The sequence below is a fragment of the Diabrotica undecimpunctata genome, chromosome 6 (assembly GCF_040954645.1).
Source record: "Diabrotica undecimpunctata isolate CICGRU chromosome 6, icDiaUnde3, whole genome shotgun sequence".
In the NCBI taxonomy this organism is placed as follows: Eukaryota; Metazoa; Arthropoda; class Insecta; order Coleoptera; family Chrysomelidae; genus Diabrotica; species Diabrotica undecimpunctata.
Window position 1 is genome coordinate 32,185,820 of NC_092808.1, and position 13,996 is coordinate 32,199,815.

At 33.8% G+C, this 13,996-nt stretch overlaps 1 protein-coding gene across 1 annotated transcript in view; it reads left to right on the top strand.

Moving 5' to 3' along the window:
- The window catches only part of Trap1 (TNF receptor associated protein 1), a 60,795-nt gene extending 47,327 nt beyond the window's left edge, over window positions 1-13,468 (top strand). Inside the window, exons 10-13 of the mRNA XM_072534567.1 lie at window positions 1,189-1,376; window positions 5,965-6,196; window positions 8,120-8,192; window positions 13,189-13,468. Coding sequence (XP_072390668.1) covers window positions 1,189-1,376; window positions 5,965-6,196; window positions 8,120-8,192; window positions 13,189-13,290 — 595 coding nt within the window. The 3' untranslated portion in view covers window positions 13,291-13,468. The remainder of the gene's footprint in view (window positions 1-1,188; window positions 1,377-5,964; window positions 6,197-8,119; window positions 8,193-13,188) is intronic.
- The last annotated feature ends 528 nt before the right edge of the window (window positions 13,469-13,996 follow it).

Sequence of the window (13,996 nt, forward strand, 5' to 3'; positions counted from 1 at the left end):
ATCAGTAACCTCGGTGATATTCGTTTTTGAATAAATAAAATAAGCGTGACTTGGTCAATGACGTAAAATTGCACTAATTTCAAATACCTTGACCATGTTATTCGAACTTGACTATGTTAGTAATCATATCAATTAATATGGTCCGGCAGATTTATTACATAATATTTTAATGTGTATAAAATGTTATTTGCAGATTTTGACTTTCTTATTTAGTTATAAATCGAAAAATAAGCCGGTATTAACATTTTGAATTTCAAATCAGACATGTTTTATCAAAATCACCTTTGTCATTAGGCAATCATTATAATCCAAAATTAGACTTTTCAATTTAGATTTATTTTCTGAATTGAATATTTTTTTGTTTCTAATTACATATTGACAAGTACGCGTTTATTTCGATCTGCTATTTGTTATAGTTTTAATTTAGTAATAACAGAGTTGGTGTTTTGTGTTTATGTTTTTAGTTGGACCGCAGGTACTTTTTAAAACCTTAGATAAAAGAAATTTCCGAATTTCTTTGGATAAGCCCTGTCTTATTATAAGATGTAAATATGTATAAATCATTTTACAAACAATGATTTATAAAACTGTAATCAAAATCAAACCTACAATTACATAGGTGAGTGAAAGAAGGGCACTGAAAAAACCGGAAAAACGGAGATGAAAGAAAAAAATGTAAGTGTAATACGTTGCGGGGTATGTAATGTAGACGAGCTGTGGAAAGAATAGCAAAAATAATGCTCTCGTCGAAAAAGATGTGGTGACAATTATACGAAGTACTAAACAGAAATAACATCGATAATTATTGGAAATGAAAAGCAGCTTTTAACAGTTTTAGGAAGATTCTCTGTAACATAATATATTGTCCTCCACTATGGGGTAGAAAGCTGGAGTCTCACAGGGGATGTCATCAAATGGTTAGAGGCATTTGAAATATGGTGCTACCGACGTATGTTGGTAACTTGAAAATTATGCGCCCTGTTTTCCACATCATCAACGCGACGGCATCAGCGATATAAGGGAAACTTATGAGGGAAACTGGTTGATAAAAGACTTCGTAAATAGTTTTACAGTCACTTTTCATTTCAGTTCTTTTACAAATTAGTTTGTTAATTTACTATTTTATGATTTTGTTTTATTTTGATATTTATCTATTGTTGACAATAAACTATATTCTATATGTTTTAGCCGAACATTAGCTGAAAACTCTCCTTACTATGAATCTCTGAAAAGTAGAAAACAAGAAGTGTTGTTCTGTTATGAACCTTATGATGAACTAGTCCTTATGCAACTTCAACAATTCAAGGGTAACAAATTAGTTTCCGTTGAAAAAGATATGCGAGAGGATAAAAATGCTAATGATCTAACAAATTTAGGTAAGTAAAAATTTAACTGTTACGTGACACAATTCGGTCAAGTGTGACCGATAATCACGGTCCGGCAGTACTTGTCATGGTTGGTAATAATGTTTACTGTTTGGAATACTACAAAAAGTTAATTTTTTATAAATATTTGTATACAGGATGCCTCAAAACTTTTTACCAGTACTTTTGATTATTAATACCAATTAAAAACAAGGTAAAAATTAAAATTAGTTATTACAATAAATTAAAATTCGTGCTTATGTATTCTTTTCCAGTCCCAAAGTCCATAGTATCTTTTGTTCCAATACCAGTAATTTTGTTTCTTCAAGCTGGTTCAGCGTTCATGTCCCGCTTCCATGCGTTATTGTGGGGGCGAATCATGGTTGGATATACCCTTATTTTTGTGGCTCTTGAAAATACAATCCTCTCTCTCTATAACGATATGCAAGGGACCGGAAATTTTCATCATTATACAGAGAGAGACAAAATTCGGTACTGTAATATTAATAATATTGTACTAATAACCTATTTTAATTTAAAAAAATTATCAAAACGAATATAAATGAATTAACATGTATTCCACATAGATTTATTAACGAATAATATAAGCAATACAGTATAAAAAATGACTGTACAATTAAAACATGTGTACTGTACCATAAAAAAAATAATATGCTACTGTAAAATATATTTAGCATACATTATCAAAAAAATCTGTCACCTTGGTCTGTCTTCCTTTCCCTTTCCACAGAACTGACCTGACCTTGTCCTGAAGACGCATCGAATCTTCCACAGCACTCATATCGTCTTCCTGGTGGATGAACAATCGATACAGTACTTTTGCCGCATCCAATGCCTGCTGAGGGATCGGAGCTGGTTCTGGCTCTGCTTCCACTTCCGAGTCACTGTTTTCTTCTTCTTCTACACGAACTGTTTGCAGGATGTCCTCGTCAGAAAGTCCAGATGTTGTAGCTACATTTTCATAAACTTCTTCAAAATCTGTTACGCACTTTTCCAATTTAAATTTTAAAGTTCTGTTTGGTGTCATTTTAAAAAACAATCCAATCTCATCCGCATTGAAAATGTCTCCTGGGGCATATCGTGCCCTCAGTCCAGGCCACACGTTTTCTAGCCAATCATTCGTTACGTTTTTGTTAACATCGCGAGCCTCTCCGCTGACTTGTCCGTAGTTAATCTTGTACCGCAGCTTCCACTTGCTCAGCCAACCGTCAGATGCCTTGAAATTCTCAATTCCAAGTTCAGTTGCAAAAAACTCAGCTTTTGTCCTGACCACAGCCCCAAAAAGTGGAATATGGTTCATACGCTGCTGCTGGAACCACTGAAGCATAGCACGATATATATCTTCGTGCTGAGGTTTCCGCAACTTCTTCCTGCTTCCGCCCTCCATCTCCGCTTTAAGCCACTTTTTTCTGTCCTTCCATATCGTAGCCACAGTTGACTGAGACAGCCCCGTCCGGCGAACGACATCCGATTCCTTTTCACCTTTCTCTATTGCTCGAGTTATCGATAACTTTTCCTCCACCCAGAGCACTTTACGCTTTTTCGAAAACATGTTGACTGTTGACACACTAAGACACAACTCAAACTGGAAACATCTGTGTGATAACAGTTAGGTACGCCGCCCGAACAATAAACGTGAGTCACTTAATTCTCTGATAAGAAAGAGTAGAATAGATGACCGCATTCCTTAAGCGCAAAATAAACCAACCGCTGGACAATGACCTTGCCACTCGTGACTCACGTAGTCTGAACTTTAAACACAATAGCACGTTTGTCATCAACTATTGAACTCTAAAAAGTTATCGCTATAAAGAGAGAACGATATCGGCGTAGAGAAAGAATTAATACATTGTTCTTATGACAAACCAACCAACGTTTACTATTTTCATCGTTATAGAGGAATTATCGTTATATAGGGAATCGTTATAGAGAGAGACTACTGTATTCTTGATATTGAAACTTTGATACAAATTAAGTTTATTGACGTTTAAATTTCTACTTCGGAAATCGTTCGAAAAATAAATTGTTACAAATTTATTGGAAATTGAAGATATAAATATTCTGATATAATATATTTTGTTTGATGAAAATATTAGATTATATAAATAGAAAACATTATATGAATATTTATGTTTGTTCGCACGTGGAAAGACATTGTGTGGCTAGGCCAACGACAGAAGGAGACTAAAGCAGGCGAGAGGGAACTCTACGTTATGCATTAAGCAATGCAAATGAGAAACTTACTTCTGCAGGACCATGTTTTTAAATACTTTTGCCTTATTAACTTTTACTGTCGAAAATTGGATAAAAGAATCGAAATACGCAATGTATCCTAAAACTGAGTACTTGAATAAGTCCAGAATGGATAAAAACCACAGAGTCAGACTGTTTGATGCTTACAAAAAGTTTCTGGACGATTATTTTCACAAACTTCCTAAACAATTGTCGCATTATTCAAGGAAAGATTCCAATAAGCTTTATCTGGACGAGAATTTTCCTTCTATAAATCAAGTTTTTAAGGTTTATGAAACAGAGTGCAACAAGAACAAAACTGAAGCTTTAGCGAGATTTGTATTAGAAAAATATTTCAAAATGCATAACTTTAGCTTATACCAGTCTAAGAAAGATCAGTGTAATTTATGTATTGAACATGTGAATGGAAATTGGAATGATGAAACTTGGCAAAAACATGTTGCAATGAAAGAAAAGATAAGACAAGATAAGGAACGTGACAAAGAAATAGCTAAACGTGCAAAAATTTATAATTTACTTATAGGGGGCTAAAAGATGGGAACTGAACAATTACTAGGCTTGGAGATAGGGTAAGCAAATAAATTTAAACGTTTGCGAACAGCTACTCGTATTTTGGTTGGAGAGCTGAGTCGTGGATAAGGATTCCTTTATTTGGGGAGGACTGGGAGGACTAAATACAAAAAAGAAATAAAAATACTTACAGAAATGTCCTGGGCAACAATACACAAGAAGATTCCTAAACTATTCAAAATAGGGCGCCTTTTAAAAAAATCCTCTTGCTGGTTAGAAAGAAAAGTTTTTCTCTCCTGAAAAATTTCAAGGGTGAATATTTTTTTAAAAGAAATAATTTTAAACTCCTGGTTTAAATTTATTATTTCTTTTGAATTTAATAAAAATTGAATACAAATAACACTGTCCCACAAAAACTTCAAATGATCTAGATCCGACCCATGGAAGACACAAAATGGAAGCTGGACAAATCTTGAGAGAGGTCCAACATCAAACTGGGCTTCATGTTATCCTGGATGATAACAATATGTAGTCTTCAAAACTCGGTTGCTCATTTTTCACTTAAAACACTTTTCAGGGCGCTATTATCAAATTCCTTGACAAAGAAAACAGCTTCCAACAACTGACTAACTAATTCACTATACAAAGACTGCCACATATCATTTTGAGCTTAAATCACCTTCTTTTAACCAAAACTCGCCGAATTAAGCCAAAATTTGTCGGTTTTTGAAACTCTAAATTCCTCCTCGACCGTTACACTCGACCTCGACTCCCACTTCGCGTCAAATTAGTCTCTTTCCGTACTAGTTTCTAACTCCCAGCCAATCGGATCTCACTTTAACTACGCTTTTGATTCGATAATAGACCTTAAAGTGCTGGGACTTCAAATTTTTGTGGGAACTTATTTAAATTAAAACGCAATTAGACACTACGCAGTTAATATTTTCTTTAGATGACTCGGCATATAGGTACACCTGGGTAAACAAACTTCAGATTACTGTTACGTACCAACCAGGGGCGTATCAAATAAATTCTTATACATTTTTATATATTAAATATTCGATACTTAAGGGAAAAAGATCATGCTACAAACAAAATGAGGTGATTATGATAGCGATGGATTTACAAACTGTAGAAACAGCTTCGCATTTGAACGCAACCGCCATTTATTTCAAAACTAAATTAAACTGTCATAACTTCACCCTTTATAATGGTGCCAAGAAAATTGCTTGCCCTTAAAAATACCAATTATAGCATAAAGCGATGGTTGCACCTTCCAAAACTGGAATGCATTATTAACCAATGCTATTTATCATTATACAGAAGCAATTTATCGATCCTACACAATCGAGGTTCCACATCCATGTAGTAATACAAGATACACATAACATTTTATGAAATTGATTCTTAGGTGTAAGTTTAGCTGAGAATTGTACAGTATAGATCTAAGTTTCATAAATGCTTCTCTTGCAATTTCTATGAGTTTTAATTTCGTCATCCGGATTTAGTGTTTCGTTTTTCCAACGTCCTAGGTTCTTAAAATGGTTACGTTTTGTAATCGGCTCATAGTTGACAATTAGTTGTATAGGGCCAACATCTTGTTTACTAACCACAAGTAACTTTGTCTTTGATGTATTTATACCAAGTCCATCCTTGGAGCATTCTCTAGTGTCTCGATCTATGGAGAATTGAAGATCTTCGGTACTTTCGGCTCATATACTATATGAGCCCTTTTATTTATCAAAAATACATAAAAATATTGTGATGATTAATGTCATATATTAACATTAATATTTATTATTATTTTTGTTTGTAGGAGACGATAGTTTAAAACGGAGTGAGATTAATGACTTGTCAGCATGGATAAAAGAAAAGTTAGGTGATAAAGTTGCGGCAGTAACCGCTACCACTCGCCTAGAAAGTCATCCGTGCGTTGTTACGGTAGAAGAGATGGCAGCCGCGAGACATTTTATCAGAACACAAAGTCACAGTGTTTCCGAAGACAGAAGATACGCTATTTTACAACCTAAATTTGAGATTAATCCAAAGTAAGTATTTTAAAGCATAATTAAACATAAGCCAGAAACTCGTAATTTGTAGTATGATGGTACAGGATATTTAGCCTCTCTGGACCTTCATTTAATAAGATCTTTTATTTATAATACATAATTATAATAATATATAATTAGAATGACAATACTTCTGGTAAAGTTGTTCTTTATCTTCTAGGATTAAGAGTAACCTATCTATCTATCTAATTAGCCTTCTTCGGTCCATCTTTGGACATAGGCCTCCCCAATCCTTTTCCATTCTTCTCTGTCTGTCGCTATAGTCATCCACCTAGAGCCCACGTGTTTCTTGATATCATCTGCCCATCTCATTTGGGGCCTTCATCTGCTTCGTTTATATTCCCACGGTCTCCAACTTATAAGAATTTTGTTCCATCGGTCTTCTTTTTGTCTTATATTATGTCCTGCAAATCTCCATTTCAATTTTGCAACTTCTTGTCTAACATCCATCACTTTTGTTTTCTCTGTTATCCACTCGTTTCTCTTTTTATCCATTAATCTTATGTGCAACATTTGTCTTTCCATCAGAAAAAAAAAATAAGAAAATTTCAGTTCCAACAACCATTCAATTATCTTCAACAAACACTTCGAAAGGCATGTCAACTGGAACTTAACAATCATAGTATCCTTTGATTGGTCTTTAACTTCCAATGAAGCATTTTTGAGTATCAGGATCTTGAAGTAACCAGTTCAGTTACCTGATTTAACTATCTGTGATCCTGATTTAATTATCCTATCCAACCCTGGGCAGTTGCACAGAAAGTGTTCCGCTGTCTCGTATTCAGCCTGAAAAAATCTGTAACCGCACTTTCTGACAGTCTTTTATTCATGTGTCCCTTGAGGCGATAGTGTCCTGTAAGGAAACCTACGATAGAGGTTTCTAGAGGTACGAGACCTGTGAATGTCTCTTTTGTCCCTCTCCTGGTAAGTAGCTCCACTTTTTCGTTTTCTTCGATAATGTATGTCCGGGCACCCAGAGTAAACTTAATTTGTTATTTTTTTTACCCAAATCAGATTTTGAAGACAGTTCCAGTCGACTAACCTGGAGTCAATTCGATTCGATTCCAGTGCCTTTAATGCCGCCAGTTATCCGATATCATTTTAATAGATCTGACCCCCAGTTCCTCTTTAATATTTCCTGCAAGCATGTCTCTATATCATAAATTTCTGCTTCGAAGAGAGTAGTGAGATTACCTGGGATTTCACTAAAGCCTAGGTTTCCCTCCGTATACTCCAGCCCCAAGTTCTTCATCGGTTTTATAGCGTCTATATTCCAGCATTGATCTGCCATCATGAGATTGGTTTTATTCGACTCTCATTCGTCCCGTCCTGGAAAAACGACGGTAAACTACTGGATCTCGATTATCTCTCCAGATTTGATCCCGGTACCCTTTCGTCTTGCTTCCTGGCGTCTTACCCAGGAAGCATGTATGCTCCTACCTTCGACTCCTCCATCCATATATTTAATGGAGAGAGGTCCAGTGTGACCTTCATGGAGGCGGTTAGGGTAATCAACATCGCTCCTGTTAGGTTTAATCAATTTTACTAATAAACTTCTGCTGATGGGTTTGCTTTCAAATCAATTTTTCTTCATTCTGAGCTTCTCTGTATATATTTTTGTTTTCCTTTGTGATATTCCCGTTTCTTTTTACTTACTGTATTTTTAACTTGCTTACTTCATCATATTCTATATGAGATATATTTTTCTTGAATATTTTACAAAACCACACTTTGTGCCACCCTGTAATATTGTACGATCTTGAAATGGAAGTTAATTATGACGTGAAATAGATCTATCGTAGTATACGAGAAACATGTGTGCTACGTGTTTACTTTTTGATTAACGTTATTTGTATTTTACTAGATAATTATGATACTTAAAACATAATGTTTACTTTTCAGACACCCGATTATTAAGAAAATGTATACCTTAATGGGCACAAATCCAGTACTGGGTGAATTGTTAGCGAAACAGGTAAACTGTAAATTTTTGTAACATATATCATTAAATATTTAAAAAAATATATTGTTATCTTCAATAATAAATAATAATACATCGGTATTTTCTTGCGAAATCTAATCAAAAGTTGTTGCAAAAATGACTTCTTCCGTTGTTGTTTTCTCCTATTTTTTAACGTCTTCACGGTTATCCTGTCTTTTCCTGGCGATTTATGATTCTTCATTGGCTTAAGTGCCCATAGGTGTGGCCACAGCGGGTTCCGCGGGTGCCGTGATAGCCACAGTAACTATCGAGGGGCGCAAAAATTAAGACTTTTCACTTCTAGAAACAACTAATCTGTGAAGGTTTTGAATAATATTAAATAAACCAGATATTAAACCCAAGAGTAAAACTTTTTTAATACAGCAAAAATTTAATGTTCCATTGAAGAAAAATGTGCTAAAATAAAATATTCATTAACTGAGAAATACATAACAAAGTGAACATTTTGAATAAAGTAGCATTGTCATAAGTTTATCAAAGCATTTAAATAACTCAGAGTCTGAGTAGCTACATGTGCTGCTGGCTTCGTCTGGATTTATTATTATGGGTTCGATATGGTCCTCTATTATATTGTCTAACTTCCACATTTTGGACTCGACTTTTTGTTGAACGTGTTGCATACATTGCTGCCACGTAGTTGGACTAATATTATTTAGTGAATTATAAAAAATATTTTTCATAATCTGCAAATTTAAAAGTAGTGTTTTTGGCATAATTTTTTACTTATGCCAGATGAGCTCAATCGGATTGAGCTCACAATGGTATGGGGGCAGCCTTAACACTACTTTGTTTTGGCTTTTTGCCATCTCATCAATGATATATTTATTATATTGTCCCTTATGTTCCTCAACGATAGCCAGCAGTTGCATTTTTAACATGGAGCCAATTTTCGAAAGATTTCCCATCCATCAATTCATGGTAGTCCCCACTTTTTTCGATTCAAACATCCAAAGCCCTTCTGGAACAAACTCATCTTCACTGCCAATGTGACAGATTATTAGTCTTTTTCCTTTTTCTGAAAATTTTATTATTTTAAAATTTACTTGAAGTGAAAAACCACATAAACATTTACCTGCAGGATTTTTTAACCCCGTAGAAAGCCCGAACACGGAATTCAGCAAACAACAGAAAACCGATGGTGACAGGAAATAATACAGAGAAAGGAACGCCCTGATATTAGCAATTATTGGGCACGAAACAGAAGGAAACTCCAGAAACTTTACTCGAATGTTACGAGTGGATTTTGACTTTCTCCTCAATAGTATCGGAAATAAAATGGGGAGAAAGGACACTGTTTTCAGAAAAGCCATATATATAGAAAAAGCCCTAGCTCTGGCGCTTAGATTTCTGGTTACTTTCGCACTACTGGTGGTTAAATGTCGAAACAGGCGATTGGAGAAATAATTCCTGAAGTGTTTCAAGCCATAGTAGACTGACTGTCTGAAACATTATGTGACCAGTTGTGTTAGTTCGTTTTAATTTTTGCTCTTTCCGTTCGGTATAAACCTTTGAAGCATTCCAATTTCTTACGGCAATTCTCTTTTGGCATTTTCATTAAGTTAATTAGGAAATTCTCTCCCATGCATCTTCTTTTTCAAGTTGTTAAAATATAATTTATGTTTTGGATTTCAAAGCTCTTCAAATCTTCTGAAATGGTCGATAAGTAAAAGAATATTGTCTTTCCATTTTTTGTTTTTTGTTACGCAACAAATATATTTAAATTGCACAATCGCATACGCCATTTCACTTCTTGTTAAAGCTGTTTGATCATTCGGGCCATCTCGAGATTTTTCCCGGACGCACTTAGCACGAAACGAGTACCTGCTCACCTTGAATTATCGAAAAATCTCGACTCGGGCTGAGCGGCACGGACCCGTTCGGCTCCCTCCGTACTCATCTGAGCAAAACATGGCAAACGAATGGTCATTCAGGGTGAATTCTCAAGTACGCGGCTTAACATACCAACCAATGACCGTGATAACACTTGTGTCGCAACATTTATCTATTCTTTCTTCTTGATGTGCCTATCCGTTACAAATGTTGGCGATCATCATTGCAATCTTTATTTTATCTGCAGCAGCGCGAAAAAGCTGCAGAGATGTTGATGAAAACGATGATCTCGTTTTCCAAATATTTTTCCTTGCAGGATGGCTTGAAGGAGAGCATATCTGGATTCATTTCGCATGATATGTCCGAAGACTTGTAACTTTCGAGATTTGATGGTGGTCAGTACCTCTCGGTTCTTATTCATTCTTCTGAGGACTTCCTCATTTGTGACTCGGTCAGTCCACGGGATCTTAAGTATTCCCCGATATACATACTTATCTATACAGATGGTAATCTTTGATTCAATAAATACTGTTTGCTAAAATTACCAGCTTTCTTTAAGTGGTCTTGTTTCAGACACGACGTCGTATAACTTATTTTAAATAAATTTTTGCAAAATTAAAAATAATTTGATCTAATTTGTTTACCAGAAAAACAATAATATACAAAATAAGAAATGAAGAAAAAACTAATAACTATATAATCACCACAGTTAGAAAAAAACTATTAAACGAGTATGTTATTAGTGAATCATGTATAAAAAAATCATTACAACTGACAAATGAATATAAAAGAAAACAGGACTGGCAAAGTTTAATAAAAACAAAAGATGTAGTAGTTTTGAAAATCAACGCAAACTAGATTAAATAGTAATCATTCTACAATTATCTGATAAGCTAAATAAACAAATTGCCTAATTGTTAATGAAACAATTAAGACTTTTGTAACCATAATTGTTAAGAGTTTTAAGCACTTATACAATTGAGTGACATTTATTATTTTCGTATATCTTAATCAGAATTGTTTAGAGATAAAGTTTTTAATGGGAATTGCCACACTATATGATTAAAACAATACCCATCAGATAAGTATCCTTTTCAAAATATATAGCAATTTGTTTTCGAACTATTGTAAGTACATATATATTTTAATGTCATATTAATACATAGAAAACATACATTGTACATTGCGATAAATTTTTATATAATTTAATATCTTTTAAGATTTAATATCTATATAATTTAATATCTAAGATGTTTTTCACGAAAGACGTGAGGATTTGTGTCACTCCAATACCTCACATCGTGCGAGTTAACATTTCCATTGACGAAAAAGTACTTTCCCCACTAAAACACATTGTTTTTATGTAATACAAAACTATAATTTTAGTATTTATTTAATTTATTCATCAAATCAGCTTAAACTCAAACAAAATTAGTATGATTAAATAGGTATTTTCAATACCTTTCAAACGAGATATCACTTTCCATAAGGTCCCATTTAAAATTATCGGTCACAGTGGCACTGTAACGTCATCTATCACTATTACTCACTTGTTATGACTAGTTGAGAAGACTACGTCCGTTTATTTCCCCTGTCCAAATTTTACTATTATAAGTATAACCTTTCAAAAGATACGAGGTGGGAGAGGACTTTTGGCTAGCACTCTACAATATTTATAAAAAGATTCCAATAAGACTAAAAGGAAAATTCTGTAAGGCTACCATAAGACTAGCTATGATATAGGAAACAATATGGGCAGTTAAAAAGAAAGAGTAGCAAAGAATTGGCAGAAATGCGGATACTTAGATGAATAAGTAGAGTCACAACAAAAGGTTAAAATTCAGAATTAATACATTAGAGGACGTCAAGGGTCAAATGGTGCCAAACTGAGAGAACATACGTTACGATGGTTCGGGTAGGTTCAACGTTAACACGCTAATCAATCACTAAGAAGAATCGCTGATCTGCAAGTTTCTAGAAGGAGTAGGAGAGAAGTACCTATGGAGGAATGTAATTAGAGAAGCTGACGCCGCATACAGGCAAGTTGACGTCCACCTGCAACAACGATGACAAGTCTCTTCGAGACATGCGCAAGCGATCCATTTTCAAGAACATTACTTCATGCTGAAATGCCAAAATATTTTACATGGAATCATCCAAACCTGGATGGACGTAAATGACCAATGGGAAGATCACGTGGTTGATAAACCCGTCCCATAAGAAAGAGATGCAGGGACTATTTGTATTATATGTTATTTGAGTAAACGGTTTATAGAAAAATCTAATAAGAACTGACTAAATAAAATAGATGAGCATGGAAGAATTAATTGTTCAAACGTTATTAGGGACTTACTAACTTCTAGCAAATATAGATCTTTGTCAGATTTTGAATTCCATGATTTATATTTTCATGCATTTTAAAATCAAATAAAATTTTATTCCATCGCAAAATAATGACAATAAATTTTTGACATTTGAAAATATTTTTGAAGCAAACATGATACAATAGAATATTACCCTACTGTTTTGAATTTTTAATCAGTTTGATAGGATAATTTAATGTTTAAATTTTATTTCTTCCTGTAATGGGGTCGAAAGAAAAGAATCTAAGAAAAATTTGAATTCTTTAATTGTGTGCAGTCCGTCTGTCTATCCATCCAGGAATTGCTGCTGCCAAAATTGCAGAAGATACAGAAAAACTTATGAAAGAATTCAGATTTGACATTTAAAGTTATATGGACTAAAATTTTGAAACGGGTTAATTTCGGTTTGGACATAAACACTGGACATTGGATACTCATAACAAATTATTCTACTTTTAGGCTTTCGTGACTGAACATTGAATTCTCCAGTATAAGTTTTAAATATCACTGTTGTTCGAGGAAAAATTTTAGAAGCTGTGTGTATTCAACAAATTCATATAAACTTTTAGAATTGTTAAGAAATGGGTCGTATTGTTTAATTATAGCTATATCTGGTAATAAAAGTTTCGTACTTCCGAGTGAAAACGTTTGTCGAAAATGAGTCCATAAACTATTGAACAGACTTATTTTATTATTGAAGGGCGCTCTTTGTTTATTTTTATCCTAAATATTCGTTATGCCAGAGTTTATTTATTGACAGACTTTTTTCTTTTTAGTTATTTGCGAACTCCATGGTAGGAGCTGGCCTAGTAGAAGATCCTCGAACTCTATTGACATCAATGAATGATCTGCTGGTGAAAGCTCTAGAGAAACATTAGACTACTTGAATTAAGATTTTTATTACATTTGTTCATTCCTGTAAATATGTTTTTTCTGTTATAATATTCTCGTAATAACAAATTAACCAAGTGACGGTTTAAATTTGTTTTTGAAATCAACTGTGCGATAACTTGTTCGTAAAATATCTCATTGTGAAAATATAAATAACTTTTTGTACGTTTATCTTTTGTATTTTGAAAAATGAATGTGTTTCTATATGTATAAGAGAGAAAATAATTCAAAAGAGAAAACTCAGGAAGCAGTGGCAGCGCCTTAAACAAAACTAAAATGGAACAATGTTATAAAAAAAGAACAATTCCGGTCCTGGCGGTTAATCAGTGGACAAGATGTAAATATGTCTCTTAGTATAATTTAAATCAAAATTAAAAAGAATTGAACTCAGAAAACAACAACCAAAAATTAATGTAAGAATGCTAAAAAACGAAGAAATAAAAAACGAATTAAAAAATAATGTGAATGTTAATATGCAAAAAACACTAACTGGCAACAAACAAATTATGGATGTAAATAAAAAGTGGTATAATATAAAAAACACATTACTGAAACCAGCTCAAGAAAGTTTGATACAACATAGGTCAATGGCTAAAAAACAGTGGATGACAGAAGAAATACTATTACAGATGGAAGAAAGAAGGAAAGATAAAGGAAAAGATCTACAGAAGTATAAAGAAATACAACGAATAA